Source organism: Barbatula barbatula, assembly GCF_947034865.1.
Source record: "Barbatula barbatula genome assembly, chromosome: 23".
Lineage (NCBI taxonomy): Eukaryota > Metazoa > Chordata > Actinopteri > Cypriniformes > Nemacheilidae > Barbatula > Barbatula barbatula.
In genome coordinates, this window is record NC_136786.1 from 1,729,093 (window position 1) to 1,756,920 (window position 27,828).

Consider the following 27,828-nt stretch of genomic DNA (forward strand, 5'->3'; position numbering starts at 1 on the left):
TCAGAGCAAGTAAATAATTTCTACAGAATTGGAACAACTTAAAGTGGTTTGTGAAGTTTACAGGAGTTTCAATATGTTAAAAGACTCCTGATCACCTTCTAAACCTTCTTAGAGATGAGGAAGCGGAAGACGTGGTGAAAGAGGAGGGAGAGTAAGAGGATGAGGATGAGGAGAAGGACGTGGTGAAGGAGGAGGAAGAGGACAAGGAAGACATGGTGAAGCAGGAGGAAGATGACGTGGTGAAGCAGGAGGAAGATGACGTGGTGAAGGAAGAGGGAGAGGACGTGGTGAAGCAGGAGGAAGATGACGTGGTGAAGCAGGAGGAAGATGACGTGGTGAAGGAAGAGGGAGAGGACGTGGTCCGAGAACCTTATATCTGTGCTCACCTCCTCCAGGCCATGGAAGAAGCCTGCCTAGACCTATCAGTAGATGCATGCAAGGGGTGGATCAGGCGTTCAAGAGAATTTTACTACCTAATACTTGCTACCTGGCTTGGGCCAGTATAGATTGTGATGTGGACGAGATTCTCTGGCCTGACCCACAACAAAGAAGGGATGCTGAGGTGAAAAAGGTTTTTTTACAGTCGTGATGTGTGGTACATAAAAATGTGCCAATGTATACATTGGTTGTGTCTTTTGTGTTCATGTGCAAAGGTTTTTGAGGGGATAACCACAAGCAACAAAATTTACCAGTTTTGCAAATATTGTTTTGAATTCATTGCACCAGTGTGTAAGACTATGTTGTAGTGTGTGCGTTTTTGAGGGCTTGTGTTTGATATGTGAGGGAAAAGTTTGGTTTTTCAGCAAGAGTAAATACATGCAGGCTAAAATATGTGATCATTATATCAAATAACCGAATACAGGATTTTTTTCCAGTTTCAAACCTGTATGTGTATAATCATATTGAAGAGATTGATAATTGAGATGTAATGTGATGTGTCTCTAAAGGAAGTGATTTTGAATAAAGAAAGGAAATGTTTGTCCTGTTACAGTTTTTCTCAATTGTTTACACACATTTTCTCATGCCTCATATTCTCAGAACTCTAAACACAAATCAAAAAACACAAACACAATGGGCAAAACCCCTCAATTCTCCTGCAAAATTAACCTTCACATTCAAAACAATGTTCTTTCTTCTCAAAATGGTATTTTGTTTTCAAATGACACACACAAACCATCATATGAATAGACATTTATAAGAACCAGTTGAACACTGATGTGCTCTTTATAAAACACTATGATGAATGTAAAACACTTCTCCATTCATCATAATGACTTTGGTCTTTATATGATGTTTTATTAACAAAGTTCGGGAGGAACCTAAGCATATAAATCAGCCCGATGTTCCATCAGCAGTAATCACCTATCAGCCGAGCACGCTATCTCTACTTAATTATCTAGGCTGGTTCACCATCAGCAATCACCTATCAGCCGAGCACGTAATCTCTACTTAATGATCTAGGCTGGTTCACCATCAGCAATCACCGTATCTACCCTATCAGCTCCTGGAAGCTCTATCATAAATAGACAAACAATCTTACCTGTTGCATCTTGTCAGATAAGCATCGTCAAGTTTCGCCACTATGTCAGAGTCTACCGTGGTCTCTAAAGTAGCAAACGTTCCAGATCCTTCGGTGCCATCATGCGCACTCCAGCTTTCCAGCTCAGGGTCGGATTATACGGACTATTTCCAAGCTTCGCCGCGGGGCCGCCATCCCCGCCGCTCTGAGCGGCGTGCATCTAAGAGGAAGGGTTCGTCATCGCTCCCACCGGCACGATCTCCACCTCATTCACCGGCGTCATCATACGCCTCTGCGCTCCCCAAGATATCTGCATGCAGCAAGTGGACGATCCAGAGCCTTCGTCTGGCCCTTGCCAACGCGGACGTCCCATTCAGCAGGTGGATGTCGAAACTAGAGCTCTACACCCTTTACGTGTCGTCCCAGGCTGACGTCCCCTCGATGAGGTTGGCACGATCGGCTGTCAATAACGAGCCAGGATCGGCTCGGGGTCCCGTCTATTCCAGGCACGGGCAATCTACCTCCGCGGCTCGGCTAGGCCTCCCTCACTCGAGCCGACGCAGCAAGCCTTCGGCAAGTCTTGGAAGCGTTCAGGTCATGCTAGAAGCCACGGATATCCCGATCGAGCACCTCCGGCAGCCCGCGGCATATCAGCTCAACGCGTGGGACAGCACAGGCACTGTAGATGACCGCCTCGTACAGGCTGGCCGGCAACTCTCAGGAGCCCTGGCTCACCCATACGTCTCAGGCGTGAGGCTGCCTCCGGTGGGAATACAACCGCTGGTCTCTGGACCACAATTCTTTGGCGCCGTCGCTAGCGCAAGCTTGTCTCCGTTACACATACAAACGCCCGACATTAGATTCGCCTTGCCCGCCCCGGGCTCTTGGCTCCCCAGTGCGAGCCTGCCTCCGCTGGGGACAAAAGCGCTGGTCTCCGGACCGCAGTTCTTCGCTTCCGCCGCTAGCGCGAGCATGTCTCCGTTAGATGCACAAGCGGACGCCATTAGATTCGCCTTGCCTGCCCCGGGCTCTTGGCTCCCCAGTGCGAGGCTGCCTCCGCTGGGGACACAAGCGCTGGTCTCCGGACCGCAGTTCTTCGCTTCCGCCGCTAGCGCGAGCATGTCTTCGTTAGATGCACAAGCGGACGCCATTAGATTCGCCTTGCCTGCCCCGGGCTCTTGGCTCCCCAGTGCGAGCCTGCCTCCGCTGGGGACAAAAGCGCTGGTCTCCGGACCGCAGTTCTTCGCTTCCGCCACTAGCGCGAGCATGTCTCCGTTAGATGCACAAGCGGACGCCATTAGATTCGCCTTGCCCGCCCCGGGCTCTTGGCTCCCCAGTGCGAGGCTGCCTCCGCTGGGGACACAAGCGCTGGTCTCCGGACCGCAGTTCTTCGCTTCCGCCGCTAGCGCGAGCATGTCTCCGTTAGATGCACAAGCGGACGCCATTAGATTCGCCTTGCGCGCCCCGGGCTCTTGGCTCCCCAGTGCGAGGCTGCCTCCGCTGGGGACACAAGCTCTGGTCTCCGTACCACAATTCCTTGACACCGCTACCACCGCTACCCCGAGCCTATCTCTGTTAGACGCACAAGCGGCCGCCATTAGATTCGCTTTTCCCGCCCCTGGATCTTGGCCCGCGGCGCCGGAATTGATTTCTGGGGTGAGGCTGCCTCCGTTAGAGTCACAGGCCTCAGTCCCTGGGCCTCATATCTCCGGCGCCGCTGCCAACGCTAGCACGAGCTTGTCGCCGCACAACGCGCAAACGACTGCCATTCTCTCTCTTCAACAGGCACGCCCCACGTTTTCATTGGCCACAGCCACTGCGATGCCAGCGCCTCCACACGTGCATGTGATGGAACCTCCACCAGTCTCCAGCAACATCAGAGCGCAGATTTTGGCAGAAGTCCAGGCTGCTGGCGCTCGAAGCGGACCCCAGGCCTATTCCTGTACAACCTTATCCGGAGTTGATCTTCCAGTGAATCACCCACTGCAAACGCTTCTCGATGCCTCTCTCAATTCCATAACTAAGGCAGTTTCCCCCAGGACCCTGCAATCATACCTCACGGCGTGGAGAAGCTTCAGATCGTTTCACCAGGCTTTCAGCATTCCCTTCCCAGGATTTTCTCTCCTCACAATTACCTCATACATCTCATTTCTCAACACCGCAAAAAACCTTCAGGCCAGCTCCATCAGAGGTTACCTCAGCGGACTCCAGTTCTTCCATAAATTGATTTTCAACTCCCCGTCACCGGCCATAGCAAGCTCCCAAACATCAATGGTTATCCAAGGCATACGAAGATCCCAACCCGCCCGTCAGGACGCTAGGAGGCCCATTACCTTGGAGATTCTCACCAAATGCATCTCCACCTTCCGCAAGGGATATCACTCCACACATGCTGCCCGCACACTTGACGCCATGTTCACATTGGCGTTCTTCGGCTTTCTACGATGCTCCGAGATCACCACCACATCCAAATTCGACCCTTCAGTTCACCCCACCATGAATGACCTCCAGGTGCTGGATTCGGAGACGATTTCTTACTCGATTAAGCAAAGTAAGACTGACCAGACCAGGAGAGGTCATTTCGTCTACGTTTTTAACATCAATTCACCGATTCAGCCATATCGAACCCTCCTAGCCTACCTTCGCTACAGACAACCCCGGTCAGCGGCCTTATCGGATCCCCTCTTCGTCGACGACTCTAATCGCCCGGCCTCACGCTTCTGGTTTCAGAAGCACCTCAAAGCCGTCCTGCTCCAATCTGGCATCCCAGCAGACAACTTTTCCGGTCACTCCTTCCGCGTAGGCGCAGCTACCACAGCCGCCCAAAAGGGCCTATCCCAGCCGCAGATCCAAGCCCTAGGCCGTTGGTCATCTGAGGCTTTTAGAAGCTACATCCGGACAGACTTGTCGCTCCTCAGGGAAGCCCAGCAAACACTCCTTGCCCGTATCATCTGATAGTCTCGGATGTTAGTTCAAACCTCAGCCACTTTGACTCATGACTCCTTGAAGATCGCATCACCTTCGGACCAATCGACTCAAGCAGGTGTCGCATTCACAAGTTACCAGTTGTCCAGCTTTGACACCCAGGAACACCTTCGGAGGAGATGGTTCTCACATCTGGGGCTCGGCTGAGCCAGTCTTCTTTGCTGAAGGCGGCACCACAATACAGTTTGTTAACAAGGCAGCCAGCCCTTCCATCTCACGACGTTGTTCTCAAAGTCTCGAAGACTGCACCACTCGCCATGGAGACAGTACCGCAGCAGCAACCGGCCCCGCAGGGGTCCTAGCCTCCAACAAGTGCTCCGTAGCAGCAGGCACCACCAGCAACGAAGCCAGTATCGCAGCAGCGACCGCCCCCGCAGGGGCCCGAGCTTCCAACAAGTGTTCTGTAGCAGCAGGCACCACCAGCAATGAAGCCAGTATCACAGCAGCGACCGCCCCCGCAGGGGCCCGAGCTTCCAACAAGTGGTCTGTAGCAGCAGGAACCACCAGCAATGAAGCCAGTATCGCAGCAGCGACCGCCCCCGCAGGGGCCCGAGCTTCCAACAAGTGCTCTGTAGCAGCAGGCACCACCAGCAATGAAGCCAGTATCGCAGCAGCGACCGCCCCCGCAGGGGCCCGAGCTTCGTGCATTGGTCACGCAACTCGCATTGGTCGCACAAGGGTCACACTCGTGCATTGGTCACGCAACGCGCATTGGTCGCACAAGGGTCACACTCGTGCATTGGTCACGAAACGCGCATTGGTCGCACAAGGGTCACACTCGTGCATTGGTCACGAAACGCGCATTGGTCGCACAAGGGTCACACTCGTGCATTGGTCACGCAACGCGCATTGGTCGCACAAGGGTCACACTCGTGCATTGGTCACGAAACGCGTATTGGTCGCACAAGGGTCACACTCGTGCATTGGTCACGCAACGCGCATTGGTCGCACAAGGGTCACACTCGTGCATTGGTCACGCAACGCGCATTGGTCGCACAAGGGTCACACTCGTGCATTGGTCACGAAACGCGCATTGGTCGCACAAGGGTCACACTCGTGCATTGGTCACGAAACGCGCATTGGTCGCACAAGGGTCACACTCGTGCATTGGTCACGCAATGCGCATTGGTCGCACAAGGGTCACACTCGTGCATTGGTCACGAAAAGCGCATTGGTCGCACAAGGGTCACACTCGTGCATTGGTCACGCAACGCGCATTGGTCGCACAAGGGTCACACTCGTGCATTGGTCACGAAACGCGCATTGGTCGCACAAGGGTCCCAGTCACACTCGTGCATTGGTCACGCAACGCGCATTGGTCGCACAAGGGTTCCCAGTCACACTCGTGCATTGGTCACGCAAGCGCATTGGTCGCACAAGGGTCGACTGCCCCCGCAGGGGCCCGAGCTTCCAACAAGTGCTCTGTAGCAGCAGACACCACTAGCAATGAGGTTAGTATCGCAGCAGCAACTGCCCCCGCAGGGGCCCGAGCTTCCAACAAGTGCTCTGTAGCAGCAGACACTACGAGCAATGAGGTTAGTATCAGAGCAGCAACTGCCCCCGCAGGGGCCCGAGCTTCCAACAAGTGCTCTGTAGCAGCAGACACTACTAGCAATGAGGTTAGTATCTCAGCAGCAACTGCCCCCGCAGGGGCCCGAGCTTCCAACAAAGCTCTGTAGCAGCAGACACTACGAGCAATGAGGTTAGTATCACAGCAGCGATAGCCTAAACAGGCCCTCATCCTTTCGTTTATTAAAATTCAGGTTGTACCTCCGTAACGCACAGCATGGCATTGGGGGGGTGTATGCGTACTTCGGCGGTTGTCCAGCTCTATTTGCATTGGGGGGGTGTGTTCTGGGCTCGAGCCGGTTCCGAGCCCGGAGCACTTGCTCTGAGCAGGGTAGAGTGCTCCGGGTTCGGATAGATCCGGCGGGCTCGGAGCCCACTCCCTGCACAACACGCCAAATAAGCATAACCTTCATTCCCATGCTTTACCATCTATCCCAACAAGGAGCTGTTTATTAGCAAGGGCGAACTCGTGAAATGATGTTTTATTAACAAAGTTCGGGAGGAACCTAAGCATATAAATCAGCCCGATGTTCCATCAGCAGTAATCACCTATCAGCCGAGCACGCTATCTCTACTTAATTATCTAGGCTGGTTCACCATCAGCAATCACCTATCAGCCGAGCACGTAATCTCTACTTAATGATCTAGGCTGGTTCACCATCAGCAATCACCGTATCTACCCTATCAGCTCCTGCAAGCTCTATCATAAATAGACAAACAATCTTACCTGTTGCATCTTGTCAGATAAGCATCCCTCCTCCACCCCAGCTCCTCTCATTTTTTCTAAAGTCCCGCAGGACCCCCGGGGGGGTGTGTTCTGGGCTCGAGCCGGTTCCGAGCCCGGAGCACTTGCTCTGAGCAGGGTAGAGTGCTCCGGGTTCGGATAGATCCGGCGGGCTCGGAGCCCACTCCCTGCACAACACGCCAAATACGCATAACCTTCATTCCCATGCTTTACCATCTATCCCAACAAGGAGCTGTTTATTAGCGAGGGCGAACTCGTGAATTGGTTCAGTGTTACACTTACTACAGACAGTACATACATAAGTGTGTTGTAAAATATTTTTGTATATATATATGTAACGGGTCCCGGCCAGGGGTCCGCTAGCAGATGTATGTTATTTTATTCCTGAAGAATTGGAAATATGACAGTGTTAGAAATCGACGCAGGACAACTGTTGCTCTTCTTCCATTTAACCGGAATATGTTTTATTAACAAAATAAAAGAAACTTTATATCTGCAATATAGAATCATTACTGTCAACTTTGAATAATCTGTATTTCAACACAGGTAATCTCCACAATTGGATAACACAAAGTCACGTTTCCTTCAAAAGTACATTTCTACATAAATGTATCATCACATACTTCCTCAACATTAGTTTTATTTTAACCCACAAGCATACATTTTCTCTCTACACCATATTCTCTGTTATCTCTAATTAACAAATGTTTCTGTATTCATTATACATTCTTTGTGTTCACTTATATAACAGACTAAATTCCATTTGCAGTAAAGTTCAATAGTATTTACATGACATAAGAACAAATTTCAATATTAAACAAACTGTATTATAGTGCAATATTACCACGTGCGTCTATTACTGCCACGTGCGTTTCACCCAAAGCTGCATCTGCAAACTGCTTTAACTCGATGTATTGCGGGTAATAGATAACACTAATGTACAGTTTTACACTCACAGTTACTTTACACACACACACAGTAATAAACTGAGAAATATTCTCGAACAATGAAGACTATATAAAAGAAAACATTAGCATTAGCGTCGGCCGCCATTTTCCCAACTTCACAACGTTAACATTAGACATGACCATTTACACACTTAACGTACCGTTAGCTTATCAAACACACACCACTTGAGATTCATTTTAGCTTATAACCCTCAGTATTCATATAAAAGTTGTCAAACTAACCTGAAGAATTGGAAATATGACAGTGTTAGAAATCGACGCAGGACAACTGTTGCTCTTCTTCCATTTAACCGGAATATGAGCTTATTTTCCACTGCGCTTCGCTAAGGGTCCCAGAGTGACGCGTGTAAAAGGTACTGCCACCTTGTGTCCATTCAGTGTAACAGCACGTAATAATGCACTTTGTGTATTATCTCAAAAGTATGTACCTTGTGATAAAAGGAAAGAAAACTTAACAATTTCTACAAAACCTATTTTTGAGAGTGTCACATCCACCCCGACAAACAAAAATGGCTCCCGACATTTTCCCATGAAAACAAAACTAAAACTCCTACTCTGTTTGTGTTTTAGTAACCTTGTGTAGTGACGGGCATGTAGTATGTGTAAGGCATGTACATATGTGGTGTATAAACAGTAGGTAAAACGAACTGGCTATGCATATGTGGCATGAAAGGTAGGGGAGGTGAGGTAGACTGTAAGGAAATGGACTCGACATGAGTTTGTACAGAGGGTTGGCCCAGTGACTCATAAGTGAATATCGCTCTAGGTCTTTTCTCTCTAACTGACCTCCTGACCTCTTCTCGTGTCTCATTTTCAGGCCAAGGCATAGTAGAGGGAGAACTCTGTCTTTCCTCTTGTATTTGCTCCTTGTGTCCATTTGTCTCATCACCTTCAAGCTGAGATAGGCAAGTATCCTCGCGTTGTTCACTTGTCTGTGCTTCTTCCACTAATTCCACTTCCCTGTACTCTGCATTTGGTTCATCCTCTTCAGACTGTGGAAGGTAAGCATCGTCAGATGAGTCGCTTGTCTGTGATTCTATTCCTCTATTCTCTGACTGCTGTTCTTCTAATTCGGGAAGGTGTATCTCTCGCTCCTCGGGTAAGTATGTGTCCATCGGTACAGTTTCCTTCGTGGGTAGTGTGCTTGAACAGTCTTTACGAATCACTGTCAGTTTCATTGGATTTTGCTCTCTCCTTGAGATCACTGATCTGTTCTGTCCAGCTTGATCCTTTTCCATCCAGACTACAGGTGTTCTCAGCCAATAACCTCCTGTCCACTCATCCTCATCATCGGTGTCTGATATTCCATTCTTTTCATCCATTCCAACGTTTCTCTGTGGCATCTGCTTTTGCCTCTGACGGGGAGCTACAACAGGCTCAGCAGGTTGTGGTGGGTTCTCGACAGGTAAGTCATTCACTAAAAGCAGCAAATTTCTGTGCATGGTTCTGTTTCTTGCATTCGGATCTCCCTCAGGATGAATGACATACACCGGATTGTCTGAGATTTGCTCCTTCACCACATAGATCCTCTTCTCCCAGTATGAGCGGAGCTTACCAGGCCCACCTCGTTCACCCATGTTTCGGACAAGTACACGATCTCCTGGTTTGAGGACCACGCCCCTCGCCTTTTGATCATAGTAGGACTTGTTCTTTGCACTTGATGACAAGCTGGATTTGTTCGCAATCTTGTACGCTTCCGTCATCCTTTTTGACCATTTATCCGCATATCCTTTGTGTGTCACGGATTCAGTGTTTTCCATTAATCCAAACAAAAGATCCACAGGCAGACGGGGATGTTGTCCATACAGCAGGTAATGAGGTGAGTATCCTGTCGACTCGTGGCGTGTGCAGTTGTATGCATGTATCATTTGTGGTAAATGTTCCTTCCATCTCTCCTTCTCTCTGTCTGTCAGTGTCCGTAACATTTGCAGCAGTGTACGGTTGAACCGCTCAGCAGGGTTACACTGTGGGTGGTATGGAGTTGTTCGTGAGTGTCCGACCCCAGACAGCCGTCCAAGGGTGCGAAACAAATTGTTCTCAAACTCACGTCCTTGATCATGGTGGAGACGATTTGGATAACCCAGACGAGGTATATAGTCACTGTATATCCGCTCAGCTGCAGTTTGTCCTGATTTGTTTTTGGTGGGGTAAGCCTGGGCAAATCTGGTAAAGTGATCTATTACGACCAGAATGTACTCATAGCCTCCTTTGCTTTTCTCCAGATGTAGGTAGTCTATGCAGACCAAATCGAGAGGGGAAGCAGAAGTCAGGCCACCCATTGGCGCACGCACATGTGTGGTGGGTTTCTTTTGTTTTATGCAACTGCATTTTCTTGTGACATACTCCTCTATACATCTCTTCATGTGTGGCCAATAGAAACGTTCTCTGGCAAGATGGAGCACACGCTCTGTGCCAACGTGTCCCATATTGTCATGGAGATGTTTAAGGGCAACTGACCGGTACTTGATGGGTAGGACTAACTGTTTTCTCTCTTGTGTTTTGCGGTACAGGACTCCATTCTCCAAATGTAGTTGACTCCATTCATGAAGGAGCTTGCGAGTGAGCCCATTCACTGACCTTCTGGCCTCGTCAGTAAGAACACCTTTTGCCTCTTTCAGTCTCATTATTTCCCCTATTCCAGGGTCCTCTCGTTGGGCATTTGCCAGCTCTTCATGGCTTATTTCGGGTAAGAGTGGATGAGGCTGTGGTATCACACAAGCAGAGGAGGTGTAAAGTGCAGCAATCCATGCTACATCTTTCTTCTGGGCTGCTCTACCCCCTTCCCAAGTCGCATGCAGCACATCCTGAGACAGTTCCTCCGTGCATGTCGCCACATAGTTGTCAATATCGAGTGGGATGCGTGAGAGTGTGTCGGCATCTATGTTGTTTTTTCCAGGTCTGTATTTAATGTTGAAGTGGAACTCCGACAATTCTCCAACCCAGCGATGTCCAACTGCATTGAGTTTCGCAGTGCTCATGACATAAGTAAGCGGATTGTTATCAGTGTAGATGGTGAAATGTGGAGCATAGAAGAGATAGTCTCTAAATTTCTCACACACTGCCCACTTCAGCGCAAGGAACTCAAGTTTTCCGCTGTGAAGTCGATAGTTCCTTTCAGCAGGTGTCAGAGTTCGTGATCCATATCCAATGACTCGCATTTTTCCGCACTGTCGCTGATAGAGGATTGCACCGAGCCCTTTCTCCGATGCATCCGTGTGCAGGACGAATGGCTCCTCAAAGTCGGGATATGCAAGGACTGGGGGGTTGGTCAGCATACTGACAAGTCTTTCCAAGGTGCTTTGGTGGTCAGCCTTCCATAAGATGGGTGTTTTAGATGGGAGTTGTGGACCCTTGGACTTGCAGTGACGTGGAAGGGGTTGGGGCAAGGCGGACTTAACATGGAGCAGCTCATACAATGGCTTCGCTATTTTGGCGAAGTCCTGTATGTAGGAACGGTAGTAACTCAGGAAGCCGAGCACCCGTCGGAGATCACCAACTGTTTGGGGTGTTTTGGTTTTTAAAGCCATCACCGCCTCGAGGTCTTTAGGGTCAATTCGAACTCCCTCAGCCGATACCAAGCGTCCAACATAGTGAACCTCCTTCTGGAACATTTCGCACTTCTCTGCTCGTAGCTTCACTCCATGATGCTGCAGCGCTCTGAGGACTTTGCGGATCACCTCCACATGGTCACTGAAAGATTTGGAGTAGCAAAGTAGGTCATCCAGGTACGGGATGCAGTACTCATCTCTCAGAGAGCCTAACATCTCCTCCATGCTCCTTTGGAAAGCCGCAGGTGCATTAGAAAGTCCAAATGGAATCCTTACCCATTCATAAAGCCCCCATGGAGTGATGAAGGCAGTGAGATGGCGTGAGCCTTCTGCCATGAACCCCTGGTGGTAAGCTTTTCCTTGGTCCAGTATACTGAACATTGAATATCCTCCTAGCGTGTCTATCAAATCCCGTATTCGTGGCAGCGGATGCCTGTCAGGCACTGTCTTTTGATTCAGAAGGCGATAGTCTATGCAAAGACGAAGAGTGCCGTCCTTCTTTCGTACACATACAACTGGGGCAGAATAGGCAGACTTAGATTTCACTATCCAACCCTTTACAAGAAGATCTTGAATGTAATCTTTTACTTCTTTAAACAGTGGTTTGGGGATGGATGTGTATGCTCTCTGCACAGGGATATCGTCGTTGAGGTTGATCACCATCTGTAGGTTTGGGATACAGCCGAGGTCGTTTCCGTCTCTTGCAAAGGCATTTGACTCCTCGTGAAGCATCTTTCTAGCAGCCTCTTGCTGTTCTTCCTCCAGATGGTCGAGGTTTACCGGCGGGTTCCACAGAGCTGGATCCGAGTTGCTGACCTGAGTGGTGGCGACCTGACTGACAGTAGTTGCAGACTGTGTTATGTCCAGGATATCTGCCTCCACAACATTTTCAACACGCTGTAGGATCCCTAGCGCTGTTTTACGTGGTATTGTGATGTCATGATTAGTGTTATTACCAATTGGAATGGTGACATAGGGCTTTGTTGGGTTCTGGATTTCAAACAAACCTGGCCCTGTATCCCACTGTCCAGACGGTAGGCTGTCTTCATCCATCTCGAACAACACTAATTGGGTGGAGGCATCCATGTTTGACGGAATCTGACACCTCACCCATAACACTTGACCAGCTGGGAGCATGGTATCCTTGGCACCGGTTCTTAAGCGTCCCTGCTGCATTAGTGGCTTTGCTGTCTGAATAAGGTTGACGAGAGCTTCAGCTGTTTCTTTGGGGACAGATATGGCGTTGCTAAGCAAGTTAGTGAGTATTGGCACTAGCCTCTCTGGTTTGCCACAAATGAGTACTTCCAATACGTTAAAGCCAATCAATGGTTTATCCATGGGGTAGCTGCTGATGAGGAATGGAACACTAATGGACAGGTTGGGGTCCAAATTCCCTGGCAAGTTTACTGTAATGGCTACCCACCCATCATATGGAATGATACTGCCATTTGCTGCAATTACTTTCAGCTCCTCCTCTCCCAAGATCTCAGAGACTGAGTGAATACTGAGGTCAGGTAGATACTCTTCTTTCCAGGCACGACTGACTATACTGACTTGTGACCCAGAGTCGAGCAAAGAAGTGACTGCTAAACCATTTAGATAGCTCTGAACCAGGGCCTTTTTGCCAATCAGACCAGCAACTGCTCTAGCTTTAGCTACACGTGGTGACTGGGGAGGGTGCTGAGATACTTGGTTACAGTGACTTAATGTGCTTGTCGTTACTGGGATTGAGGGTGAAGAACAGTGCAACTTGTCATTACCCGCCTCACTTTCTGATTGGGACTTGCTTCTCGACTCGGTCACTAGATGTCCCCCTCCAGTGCCCGATTGCAGTTTCCCTGCTTCCTTGGTCGTTTTAGACAGCCCGCTGCACGGTGTCCTTCTTCCCCACACGTGAAACAGTGTTTACAGTCTTGTTTGTCTCGTTCAACGCAGCTTGGACAACCATAAGGTTTCCCCCATTTTGTTTGTGTCCGATTCTGATTATACTGACGCCCATGATGAGTCAATTGTTGTTGGTTTTGCTTTTGCATGGCTTCAACCAGCTTAGTGAGTTCCTCTACTTTGGTCGTGAGGTCTTTCAGAGGATCTGGCTTTGTTTGAGTTAGCTTAGACGCAGCACCCTCTGACTTTGTGTTCGTTGTCTTCATTACCTCCGACCCGAGCTGTGTGCTGTGTACATTGGTTACGGTTTGTCGGCGTGAAGGACCAAGTCTTTTCATTCTCTCACTTTCTTCACTAGTGATTTTCATCACATGACGTAGAATCATATCGTCAGTGACCTCTCTGTTCGCCAACAACGGTTTGAGTTCTCTCCGTACGTCGGTGTGCTTGTGCCCAAAGCCTTGGTACACTGTATGAAGGAAAACATCTTGCACTGTAGCTGTAGTGTACTTGATGTCAGTATCTGCTAATCTTGATGTCGATAGAACACGTTGTTTTAGACCGATCACACGATAAAGAAACTGTTGTGGTGTCTCGTTCTCATCCTGTTTCGTGCACATCAACTCCTGAAACAACTCTGTGCTGTTTTTTTCTCTTAGGTGAGTTTGAAGAAACCCTTTGAGTTCCACCACTGTCATGTCGTCTTTGTTTATCAACATTTCTTTGAATATGCCTGGTTTCATAATTCTTAGCACACCACGAACAATCTCTGAATCCGGGAATCCTTCTTTGATTCCATCATCAATTTGTCTACAGACATTATTGTAGCCAATGTCTGAAGATTGATCACCGATCTGTCCGCCTTGCACTTTGAACTCTCTCCGAGGCAGGTAGCTGAGTTCCCTTAAGGACACTATGTCCCCACGTGCCGACTGTGAGACAAGTTCACTCTGCGGTTTTCTGTCTTGCTGTTGAAGAAGACCTGAGGATTGGGTTAACTGTGTCTGTGGCGGTACAGCATGTGATGGTAAGCACTGCATGAGTTTCTTGCTAACCTCTTCATAGCTAGCTAGCACTTTAAGCAAATCAGTGTTAGCTGTGTCAGGTGTACTTAACATTGCTTCTCCTATTGGGCCTGAACCTAGTTCAGCAATATCAGACGGTGACACAGCACTAGCTACATTGAATGTGTGGTGGCTTTGTTTGTGAGTGCCTGTGGTATTCTCAGGGGCTGTTTGGATAAGAACTGAACCTTCAATAAAATCAACACGGTCATCACTCTTATCCCTACCCTGTTCAGTATGTAACTCAGAATCACCATTTACATTTGACATTGACACATCACCATCACGACATTTCACCACATCATCAATCGTGTCTTTCAACATCAACAACTGAACCATTCCTTCGTCCTCCGTGTCAAGTAACTGCTTACTGTACATGAACGAGTTGATGTGATCGTAACATCCTTCCTGGTCCCCTACTTCAAGCTCTGACTGGTCCTCGCTCGACACTGGCTCCACCGCTCTGGCGACCTGAAGAAGCTCTCCAGCTGACAGGGTGAGTAGGCTTTTCCTAATGTCCCACACTAGGCTCTTCCTCCCTCCACTCGACATGATGGCTCCTCGTCTCCCTCACGGATGGCAACACAATTTGGCGATGATGCAGTCAGCTCCAGTTTGTAGACCTCCACTCGTTCGCAGTCCCACGGCTGGACAGGGTTAATCACTGGTCAGTGTTGTCATCATTCGGCTCCCGCTCCGCTAGGTGGCGCCGAAGCATCCCGGACGAGCCCCCAAGAATCTGTAACGGGTCCCGGCCAGGGGTCCGCTAGCAGATGTATGTTATTTTATTCCTGAAGAATTGGAAATATGACAGTGTTAGAAATCGACGCAGGACAACTGTTGCTCTTCTTCCATTTAACCGGAATATGTTTTATTAACAAAATAAAAGAAACTTTATATCTGCAATATAGAATCATTACTGTCAACTTTGAATAATCTGTATTTCAACACAGGTAATCTCCACAATTGGATAACACAAAGTCACGTTTCCTTCAAAAGTACATTTCTACATAAATGTATCATCACATACTTCCTCAACATTAGTTTTATTTTAACCCACAAGCATACATTTTCTCTCTACACCATATTCTCTGTTATCTCTAATTAACAAATGTTTCTGTATTCATTATACATTCTTTAAGTGTTCACTTATATAACAGACTAAATTCCATTTGCAGTAAAGTTCAATAGTATTTACATGACATAAGAACAAATTTCAATATTACAGTTTTTCTCGATTGTTTACACACAAAAATTGGTACTTGAGACACAATGACCACAACATGTAACTCATTCACCAACCCCCTGAACCAATTCTGCTAAACTACAAGCACAATTCCTGCTTTACACTCACATTGCAGATCTAAAACACACTTTTTTCAAAACACTACACACAATTCTCTGCGTTTGGCACAATTTTCAGGCAGAAAAATCTCTTGTTTTCACAAGGAACACACTGCCATTCAAATATGCACACTCACTCATCACATGGGCAAACACCTGTCACACATTTTTACAATTAGCAAGCAGAGCTTTAGCATAAAAGGGCAACAGGTGAGCTCTTCTGTTTTGGAGCAATGGATGCCAACAATGGAAACAGACGCAGAGCCAGAGAAGTGAGAGGAGGAGGACGAGGAGGACGAGGAGGACGGGGAGGACGAGGAGGACGGGGAGGACGGGGAGGACGGGGAGGACGAGGAGGACGAGGAGGACGAGGAGGACGGGGAAGGCCAAGGACCGTAATCTCTAATGAGATTCGAGCCACTTTGGTTGACCATGTGGTCAACCATGGTCTAACAATGAGGGAGGCTGGGCAAAGGGTACAGCCAAATTTGAGCAGGTACACTGTAGCATCCATCATCCGGACTTTCCGAAATGAGAATAGGTAAGAAATATACTCAATAGAAAATTGCATTACTGCAAATCAATACAGTGTTCAATGAGTACAGTAGTACAGAATTGTCTGTGGACTGTTCTGTAGGACTATAAAAATAAAATATTTTTCACATATTTGGGAAATGTATTCCTACTTTGTATTCCTACACAGTATTTACAGTATTTTACTATTTGTTTGGCAGAACTGAAAGATTACCTACACAAGGTGGTCGGGAACGTGTTCTGTCTCCTGAACAGGAAACTGCAGTCGTGAACATGGTCTTAGAAAATAACGCCATAACATTACGGCAAATACAAAGCAAAATTATTGAAAACAATGAGATATTTCCAAATATTGATAGGGTAAGCTTATCAACACTGGACCGTGTCTTGCGCAGAAATAATCTGAGGATGAAGCAGGTCTACAGGGTGCCATTTGAACGCAATTCAGAAAGAGTCAAAGAATTGCGATATAACTATGTGCAAGTGAGTCCTATACAATCCCACAATTGATGCATACTCTCAACACTGTGTAAATTATAGCCTACATATTTCAGTATTGTAATCATAATGATTGTGCTTCACTATAGTGACCACTCCATGTCTATTTCTGATATTGTCATGTCTGTTTCAGACAGTCCTTGAGCTAGAGGTGGCTGCAGTGGAGCACCAGTTCATCTTCATTGATGAGGTTGGATTCAACCTCACAAAAAGACGAAAGAGGGGAAGGAATATCATCGGCCAGCGTGCCATTGTTGAAGTCCCTGGCCAGCGCGGAGGGAACATCACAATGTGTGCAGCGATTACCCACAACGGCGTCATCCATCACCATGCTACCCTTGGCCCCTACAACACTGCCCATCTGATCACATTCCTGGACACTCTACATAACACACTCATTCCCCCAGATCAGATAGACGGCCCAGAGCAGCTCAGGTACGTTGTCATTTGGGACAACGTATCTTTCCACCGGGCTGCTCTCGTTCGTAACTGGTTCACTGCTCACCCACGCTTTTTAGTTGTTTATCTGCCTCCATATTCCCCATTCCTCAATCCTATTGAGGAATTTTTTTCTGCCTGGAGATGGAAAGTGTATGACCGAAATCCACAAACACGTATACCCCTTCTTCAAGCTATGGAAGACGCATGTGGAGATATAGCAGCTGATGCTCTTCATGGCTGGACTCGCCATGCCAGGCGATATTTCCCCCGCTGCTTGGCCAGGGAAAACATTGCCTGTGATGTAGATGAGGTGCTGTGGCCAGACCGAAACCGAAGAGAGGATCCAGCATAGTTTTTTTTTACTGTAACTGTATAAATTCTTCGGTTGTTTTGTATGTACACCACTGTACATTGGTACACCACTGTTAGGATGTACACTGTTGTTTTTGTTGGAAAAATAAAATATATTTGTTATCGTGTATTTGTGTGTTCTGACTATATACTGTATGTATATACTACAAATATTTTACAACACACTTATGTATGTACTGTCTGTAGTAAGTGTAACACTGAACCAAATATAGAGCAAAGTCATTATGATGAATGGAGAAGTGTTTTACATAGATCATAGTGTTTTATAAAGAGCACATCAGTGTTCAACTGGTTCATATAAATGTGTTTTCATATGATGGTTTGTGTGTGTCATTTGAAAACAAAATACCATTTTGAGAAGAAAGAACATTGTTTTGAATGTGAAGTTTAATTTTGCAGGAGAATTGAGGGGTTTTGCCAATTGTGTTTGTGTTTTTTGATTTGTGTGTAGAGTTCTGAGACTATGAGGCATGCTTTCAGAAAATGTGTGTAAACAATTGAGAAAAACTGTAAACAAACTGTATTATAGTGCAATATTACCACGTGCGTCTATTACTGCCACGTGCGTTTCACCCAAAGCTGCATCTGCAAACTGCTTTAACTCGATGTATTGCGGGTAATAGATAACACTAATGTACAGTTTTACACTCACAGTTACTTTACACACACACACAGTAATAAACTGAGAAATATTCTCGAACAATGAAGACTATATAAAAGAAAACATTAGCATTAGCGTCGGCCGCCATTTTCCCAACTTCACAACGTTAACATTAGACATGACCATTTACACACTTAACGTACCGTTAGCTTATCAAACACACACCACTTGAGATTCATTTTAGCTTATAACCCTCAGTATTCATATAAAAGTTGTCAAACTAACCTGAAGAATTGGAAATATGACAGTGTTAGAAATCGACGCAGGACAACTGTTGCTCTTCTTCCATTTAACCGGAATATGAGCTTATTTTCCACTGCGCTTCGCTAAGGGTCCCAGAGTGACGCGTGTAAAAGGTACTGCCACCTTGTGTCCATTCAGTGTAACAGCACGTAATAATGCACTTTGTGTATTATCTCAAAAGTATGTACCTTGTGATAAAAGGAAAGAAAACTTAACAATTTCTACAAAACCTATTTTTGAGAGTGTCACATCTACATATATATATATTTATAAAATAGTTTTTATAGTCAGAACACACAAATACACGATAACAAATATATTTTATTTTTCCAACAAAAACAATGTACAGTGTACATTCCAACCAACGCAAAGTTGCACAAACAGTGGTGTACATACAAAACAACAGAAGAATTTACTGTATATGTAATGTTACAGTTACAGTAAAAAACTATGCTGCATCTTCTCTTCGGTTTGGGTCTGGCCACAGCACCTCATCCACATCACAAGCAATGTTTTTCAGTCCAGTCATGAAAAACATCAGCTGCTATATCTCCACATGCGTCTTCCATAGCTTGGAGAAGGGGTTTACACGTTTGTGACAGGTGTTTACACATGTGATGAGTCAGCGTTCATATTTGAATGGCAGTGTGTTCCTTGTGAAAACAAGAGATTTTTCTGCCCGAAAATTGTGCCAAATGCAGAGAATTGTGTGTAGTGTTTTGAAAAAAGTGTCTTTTAGAACTGCAATGTGAGTGTAAAGCAGGAATTGTGCTTGTAGTTTAGCAGTATTGGTTCAGGGGGTTGGTGAATGAGTTACATGTTGTGGTCATTGTGTCTCAAGTACCAATATTTTGTGTAAACAATCGAGAAAAACTGTAATGTGTGGATGGCTTTGTGATGTGAACTTCTGTTCTACACACAAGCAGAAATCACCATGAGCTCATACATCTTCACCTGGACACTGATCATCTTTGTTCAAGGTACATCATTTTCATTCTATTCACTTAACTCCATCGTTGTCATTCAGTCATAAATTGAATGTAGATGTTGTAAGTGTGAAGTGTGCATCAGTTACAGATTGTCAAGCTGAGATCACAGTGATTCAGACTCCATCAGTGAAACATGTTACAGTTGGAGAGACAGTCACTCTGAAGTGTTAAACCAGCAGAGATGTGGATTGTTGTTATGGTGGCAAATCTGCTCTTAGTTGGTATCATCAGAAACCTGGTGAAGCTTCTAAACTCCTGATATGTTATACATACACCCTTAAGTCTGGAACTCCATCTAGATTCAGTGGCAGTGGATCAAACACAGATTTCACTCTGAGCATCAGAGGAGTTCAGACTGAAGATGCAGGACATTATTACTGTATGAGTATAAATACATTTACTTGAGTAGTATCACTTTCACACACTTTGGAGTAGTTTTCTTTTGAATATTTGTTTCTGGAAACTTCTGATTAACTCCACTAAATGTCCAAGTTCTTGACTTCTATATATAATTCTCCAGAAGTATACCATGTAGTATCTCAGAGAATGAATGTTACAAAGTATGTTGGAGTAAAAGAAGAAAGCCTATTTTTTAGTTTTTAAGTCATTGGGCATTATAATGTCAAGAATGTATAGGGTTTACAAATGTGCAATCTTGAAATCCAAATAGCCAATCATTCTGAATAGTTGAAGTACATTTTAGAATAATAAATGTATCGGAAAAACATTTTTTTACAAGTATCACATATTTTACTAACTTCCATAACCTACTGAAATTTACTTCAGTGTGATCTGACCAGAGAGAAATTATCTTAAGGCAGTATACAGTAGGCTTTTCTAAATGAAACTTTCCCAACTTCGTAACTTTGAAACTTAAATCCAAGAATCCAAATGTAGATGACATGTGCTCTTAAATGCTGGAGTTTAGAGCACAGGTATAAAACCATCAATAATCCGAAGTTATTTCAAACGATTTCATATATTGTTCATATATATAGTAAAGAATATGCACAAAGACAGAGCTCACAGACATCTCAGTCTCCTCATAGCAAAGTTTATATTTATTATTTAAAACTGAACTAATCGTTTTTACACTGACCCTGTATATTTGTCATCTTATTCTTCTTTCTTCAGGATTAGACATGACGACTCCCTTCCCATCCAGAAACCCGGCACAATTCCCTCTTTTATGGGATTATTGAACCTGTGTATAAGTTTCACATCTTTTTTCATGGAACTTTCTTCTGTTTCCACGGTGTAGAAGGAGATCAGACCAGCTGGCTGGTCCACATAAACCCCTATGGTGCTGCAGTGAGGCATGTCCAAAACCCTCATGCTGATTCCATTATGCCAGGCGTCATAACAGGACCCGTCCCATCCCAGAGCCCACGATTCCTCGTTCTCCCCCAGGCCACACTGACCTTCGCCTATCTTCCTGCAGACACCCTCGTATGCCACACCGATGCACACCCAACCTGTGCACGACACCTCCCAATAACAGCGAGATGCCCAGATAGACTCTTTACACATCACCTGAACAAACACACACACACAGTCATACATTAAACATAACGGAAAAGAGCCAAATATGAAAATCTGTTGCATTGTGTGTACAAAGTGTGTATGTCTCACCTGTGGGTAGTGTTCAAATCTCTCCGGCCTGTTGAGGCAAGGACACACCTCAGTCATCAAACGGGACACCTTAGACCCGCCTTCTGACAGCCACAGAACATTATTGGCAGTTCGCTCGTCCAAAGAAAGAATGACCCAGTCTAATGAAATGAACATAACAGTTTTATAAAAGTAAACCTTCATTTCTGTGTATTTGATTTTTGAAGTGTATCTCACATTTGAGCAGCTCCGCTCTAGACGTCGGCTCGGGGATGTTTGGCTCGTAAACTGGAAGCTTGTCTGAAGAGAAAAAATATAAAATGTCATTAGATTTTCAAATGAATCACTATATTATGTCCTTTATATTAGGGGTGTATATATGAGATCCAGCTTGGTATCGCGAAAACACAATATCCTCAAGTAATTGGCATGATGGAGTGCTGGGCTTGAAATTGCAATCATTTTAGTTGCATATGCTCCCTATATTTAACCCGTGCAACCTCACAATATAGGCCTACTGTATTTGAGAGTATTGTGCGAGTGCACATTTTAATGTGGTGCGACCTGTTTTCATTACTGTACAGAACACGCTAATAACTGCACAATGTATGTGCGTGCCATTCATAAAGACAATATTATTTACGATCACGCAGTGGTACTTTCCCACCGTTTGTTTATGTAAACACGCGCTTGGCCGGTTTCAGCATTCGCACGTGTCTTGTGCGTCCGCAGCACTAGTGTTTACGTCGGTTTGCGCTGCCAGCAAAATAACCGTTTACGTTATTTTAAAAACATTCACAGGCAAACCTCTTAAAAAACGGATCATCTGTCTCTTACACATGTGAAATGTTAGCATAAAACATGATGAGTTTATGTAGTTTTATCCGTTTCTCTGATGGCTATGAGGGTTCAGTGAGTGGAGGAAGAAGGATTGACGGTGTGATATGATCGTCACCTCTGCTAACATGAGAACTATTCAAAAGCATATAGAGAAAACAACCACAGCTCTTTCCTAAAAGCTGCTCCTTTTAAGAAAACAAAGCATAATATTTGTGCAAGTACTGCCTGTCAGTTGAGTTTTGCATTGTCTATCTATTTTTTATTACTGCATAATATAATTATTTAAATAGAAGATAAATTTGAAGGTTGATTTTATATAAAGGTAAAGCCTAACATCACGTAGATTCCAGTACGCTGTGCTTCTACACCCAGATCTTTTAATATTATAGCCTATTTTGTAGTTGTACCCCATTTAATAAAACATGAAAGAAACAGAATAAATAAATAAAAATCTCATATTGGCAGCTGTGTCACTGAGGTGCTGCAACAGGCTAATAAATATTTTGACATTGTTCTAAAGTCATAGGCACAGAGATTGTACAAAAATTCAACCCAGCAGTGGAAATCAGTTAGCACCACCGCCTCAAAGTTCACCGACTTTAAAATTAGTTGGCCCACGCCTGGAGAGGGGACGTGTGGGTAGAGTGGAACAAATCCTCGGAAATATTAAGGAGGTTGATGAAAGTGCATGTGCACAAGCTCTGGCTGAAGTTAAAGCGATTGCACAGATCTTGAACAGTCGCCAGAATTAGGCCGGTTACACATGATAGGGTGAAGCAGTCAAGAATGTGAATAGAGGAAAGGTGGTCTGAGGTCTCACTGGGTTCGTCGGGTAGGCATGCTCTGTGTTTAGGGATAAATGATTAAAGAAATACATAGCATATTTAACGTTCTTTGCTATTTTCAGAGAGACATCTCACAAGTCGTGTGTCCCACTTTCATCACTTTCACCATTATCCTGGGTGAAAGATACCTTTTGGTGAGGTTCTGGTGGTAATGCCCTTTACATGGTTCCCATCAATGTGACACATTGTCAGTTGTGCACCTCAGCCTCCTTGGGGGTTTTCGGCCCTTTATCACTAGACACCCTCAGCCAAGGGAGGCCTACCACAGGTTGATCAAACCTAGGTGTGTGTCGCATTGCTAGAAGGTCATCTGGCAGCCCATGCTGTGTCTGTTCGCCTCAAGCACAGCCATTGACTTCTTTTTTCCGCACCACTGTCCAGTTCTTGATTATCCTCAACTGGCCCTGTCCTCTGAAGGTGACCTATTTGTCAGCTATGGGGACCTCTGCATTTAACCCGTCCATTGAGCAATGAACTCTCGCACTGCATGTCGTGAACACACATACACCCAGAGCAGTGGGCAGCTGAGTCTGAATCTCTAACCATGAGGTCACGACTACCCACATTGTTAATGCATGCTCAGTGCCCCCAGTTTCTGTATAGCTTAACATTCCAACACACAACACCATTTTAGTACATGGTCATTTGGCAGCCCATATTGTGTCCTTCTGATTCACGTCTTCAAAGACTTCTCTCAGCAACAGTGGCAAGTCCTTTGACTACCGTCTGTTGGGCCTGTCCTCTGATCCCCACTTCCTTAAGCAGCCTTGTAGTGGTATTGGAAACAAAGCCCCTGCAGCCCACTTCCACCCGGAAAACTTTCGATGTCTATTCCCAATCTTTAGCCTCCGCTGCCAATTTATAATACCGGAGATTCTTTCTTTCAAAAGCTTCGTTAATGGCCTCTTCCCAAGGTACAGTCATCCCAACTATGAGGAATGTCTCTCTGGAGCTGGACCACAGAACGATGTCTGGATGCAGGTTAGTCGCTACGATTTCCAAGGGGATAGTAAATCTGTAGTTTGAATCAACTAGCATTTCCCAATCCCTGGCTCTATACCGTTGGGTCCAGGTGGCTATCTCGCCTCTAGAGTAGCAGCGGACAGCGAAGCATTGTAGCATGACGGACACAATGTCTCGTTCCGTCCATCGGGGAACTGAGGTTACATCTGGAACTGGAATCCCCTGGTTAGGCCTGGTTTCCCTCTGAAATTTTTTTCTCCTCCAATGGAGTTTTGGGTTCCTCGCCACCGTTTGCATACTGTTTTGCACTGTTTGCCTGGCCGAGGGGGCTGCTCGAATTTGATAGTCTTAATTAATTAACACTGCATATAGGAATGTATTGTGTGTCTGATATTTGACTTCCATAACCTTTTATGTTTTACTTATAGTCAATGTTTTCTTGTACAGCTGCTTTGTAACAATGAAAATTGTAAAAAGCGTTATATAAATAAAGCTGACATCTACGCCACATCTGCCCAAAAATTGCAAATAAGCACCTGGGGCCTCATTTATAAAGCTTGCGTACGCACAAAACGGGGCTGAAAACATGCGTACGCCAGTTCCTGCGCAAAAGGTGGGATTTATAAAGAAAAACTTGACGTGAAAATATGCGCACCTCCACGCAAACTCTGACCCATGCGTACGCACATTTTAAAGACAAAGCAGTTTGGCGACACTGATGGTGAGTTGAGGAACTGACTGCGGATAAAGGGAATTAACCCTTTGCAAAATGGCAAAATTAAGTTTGACATATTCCTATATTTACAATATTTACAAGTTGCTCATAGGTCCCAGTTACAACAAAAAATACAAACCAGAAAAATTGTTTGTTGAGACAAACTTTAAGTTGGCTTGAGAAAGCCGGACAAGAGAGTTTGAAGAAGTTTAAAGTAGTTTGATGTTTAAAGTAGGTTAAAGTTTGATAGATAGATGGATTAGTAAGAAAGAAAGAAAGATAGATAAGTTAGTTAGTTAGTTAGAAAGATAGATAGATTAGATAGATTTAGAATGGTAGTTTAATTGAGTCTAGGGCTTCAGGGAGTTTTTAGATTTTAGTTTTTGGCTTGTACACTAATGGCCCACCGTAGTTTTGGCTCAATTTGAGCACTCTGCAATGTAAGTCTATGGGATTTTTATGATTTTTAATATTAATTTTTAATCAAATCAGTTTGAAAAGATATAGCACACCAAGTCAGAACAGTCTGAAGGTCTGACCCGAGTTTGGAGTTAAAGCTCTAGGAGGAGTTACAGTTGAAAAATTTTGGGTCAGAAAAAGAAGAAAAAGAAGAAGAAGAGGAATAATAAGTTTACATAGGATTTCAGTAAATTGGCTTTCTCAAGCCAACTTAATAACATTAAATCACCATTATGGGTCCTAAAGATACATACATGCATTTTTAGTTTAAAGACATAAAAGGAACTATATGCTGAAAGTACGTAAATTTAATTTCTTAATTTCTTTCACTTCCATTCTTAAATGGATGTAGGCCTATCACTCATTATGTGATTAATGTGATAAGGTGTAAATGATTAAATCTGATCGCTGAAAACATAAATTGCCTACTGCAGCAACATTTAAGTGCATATTGTATGATGGATGCGCTGGCACTGCTGGAAGACTATGCCAATGGCAGACTTCGGAGGGAAAGAGTATTCAGGGACCGTGAGGATTTCCTAGCCCATGATGATGACTGGCTAATAAGCCGCTTTAGATTTCCTAGAGCCATGATCTTGGATCTGTGTGCTGAACTTGGCCCAGCATTACAAAGACCAATAACACGGAACCGCGCCATCCCGGTACCAACCCAAGTACTTTCAGTTTTAGGATTTTTGGCAACCGGGACATATCAGCAGGAAATAGGCGACAGGTAACTAAGTGTACCTTTTTTTTTAAGCAAAACCTTAGTGATTTTACCATTCCTATTACTTTGTCATAGGTCTGGGATTTCACAGCCATCACTGAGCTCCTTTATGCCTGCAGTTTTGAAAGGGATTATTCAAATGACCAATCGATACATAAAGTTTCCTTACACTGTTAGAGGGCCAATATCAAAAGGCAATTTGCAGCAATGTCCGGTTTCCCAAATGTAATCGGCGCAATCGACTGCACTCATATTGCTCCATATGTAAAGGGCTCCATATGTAGATGAATTCATTTATGTGAATCGCAAACATGTGCATTCAAAAAATGTGCAAATTATATGTATATATAATTTCGCTTCTTGTCCTTGCTCTCCATTGCTGCCATGATTTTGTTTTTAAAACACACAAATTTCCTTGCTCCTTTAATATATGCATGGCTAATGAGGTAATTTGCATTGTCTATATATGGTTGAAGGTGGGCGGTAAATGATTTTTTTTGCGTGCGCAAATTATCAGGTAGGCTGTGATTTATAAAGTGAAAATTGCGTGCAGGTGTGCGTACGCACGGTTTTATAAATCTGATTTTTTTTTTGCGTACGCCATTTTTGGCTTTTGTGCGTACGTACACTTTTAGTAAGGTTCCTACGCACAGTTTTATAAATGAGGCCCCTGGACTGTTTGTACTTCCCTTGTCAGCTGAGCTATTTGATTTATAAAAAAAACACACTAATAGGTTTGTTTCACCAAATTGGTGAGTGTATCATATCTGTTATTGATATTACTACTGATATGATTAGATTTAATGTACAAGAAAACACTACATCCTTTAAGAACAACTAAAATTGCCATTGCTCGTGTGGCTTTTGATTGAATGCAGTATATTTGAAAGTTATTCATATAGTTCAGTAAAGTTTAAACTTTGAAAGCATTTCTGTTTATTGAAATCAAATAAATTATTGGCCCAACAATTATTGTAAAAATGTAAACTATATGACAAACTGAAATGTTGCCTAAGAAATAAACTGAAATAGGTTTAAGATAGTACAATTAAAATAATAAACAAAAACTTAACTAAAATGAAAAACATTTATACAGTAAGAGATATTTACATAATAGTTATCAAATGAAAAAACCTATAACAAAACAAGTAAAAGTTTAACTAAAATAATTTAAATAAAAGCTCTTCTAAAATATGAATAAAACTAGAACCTTAATAGAAAACAACCAATTCATTAATTGTAATGGGATGATGGATACTGTTATATTTTAAGGTCACTGACTGAATTAAGTTACAGTAAGTGTTATATATTTTTTAAAACATGCAGACTAGTAAATTTCATGTTATACATCCACAAACTCACAGCATACATAAAAAGCTAAATGCACTTAGAGATGAATTGATAAGAGTAAATCTTTACCTGGTTTCTTGGCTTGGGGCTTCTTAATTCTTTTGCTTGAAGGCATTTCAATGGTTATGTTAGGCGCTTGAGTTTGTCTTTATGTAGAGTGTGTATGGATGTGATGGTGCGTTAGATGCTGTGGCGTTTATATAGATGACATAGTGTTGACAGATGGCTACGTGGCTATCAGAAACGGTGAGGAGGGTGTTACCAATGCCAAACTTTAGCCAAATAAAGACAGGGACACATAACATAAGCAGGGTTTAGTAACACAAAGTGTGACACATACACACACACACACCTGACATAGCTATCAAAATCAGGACAATAAACAGCTTTTAAATGAAGCCATTAATAGGCAAATTACTGCAGATTGACTCCCACCTAAGTCATGTGACAAACACGTTCTGACACTGAACAGAAACTTGTGTGTGTGATGTTGAGTATACTGTTGCCTAGCAGTGGACACAACTATGTACGACACATGATCCTTGATTAACAGGTTTAAAATACATGTTACATAGTTAAGAAAGCACAACTCACAATATATGAGCCTGTCCTCACTCTAAACCTGAAATAGGTCAATGAGCATCCTTACATAACTGCCGGGATGATATTTATTTCACCTGGATTGTACGTATTGTACTTTTCTATGACAGGAAGGTGTATTGAGTAATGTCGCGACCCTCTGGCCAGATTCTTAAGATGCTTGTAAAGAGACGGCCAGGCTTTCCTCACTCATTTAGGACTGAAGGAAGTCCTTTTGTCATGGTATAATAGCTCTAATAGATTGTAAAAGCATGAGTAAATAATCTGTTTTTGCATCAACTGTCCATTTAGAATAAATGTAGTTTAGGTATAACTTTTTTTACACGTGCACAAATGTGAGTGTGTGTGTGTGTT

General features: G+C 44.4%; 1 protein-coding gene across 1 annotated transcript; it reads right to left on the reverse strand.

Moving 5' to 3' along the window:
* Nucleotides 1-18,684: 18,684 nt before the first annotated feature.
* Nucleotides 18,685-27,212, reverse strand: LOC306912207 (tripartite motif-containing protein 16). Its single transcript, XM_079488161.1, has 4 exons — nt 26,944-27,212; nt 21,213-21,275; nt 20,997-21,136; nt 18,685-20,897 (listed from the first exon to the last, which is right to left on the reverse strand). The coding sequence occupies exons 1-4, from the start codon at nt 26,987-26,989 to the stop codon at nt 20,481-20,483; spliced, it is 666 nt and encodes a 221-aa protein (XP_079344287.1). The 5' UTR covers nt 26,990-27,212; the 3' UTR covers nt 18,685-20,480.
* Between the last annotated feature and the right edge of the window lie 616 nt (nt 27,213-27,828).

Coding starts and splice junctions, on each gene's coding strand:
- LOC306912207 (XM_079488161.1), bottom strand. CDS start 26,989: ATGCCTTCAAGCAAAAGAATTAAGAAGCCCCAAGCCAAGAAACCAG. Junction 21,276..26,943: donor GCCCCAAGCCAAGAAACCAG/GTAAAGATTTAC, acceptor TTTTCTCTTCAG/ACAAGCTTCCAGTTTACGAG. Junction 21,137..21,212: donor TAGAGCGGAGCTGCTCAAAT/GTGAGATACACT, acceptor TCATTTCATTAG/ACTGGGTCATTCTTTCTTTG.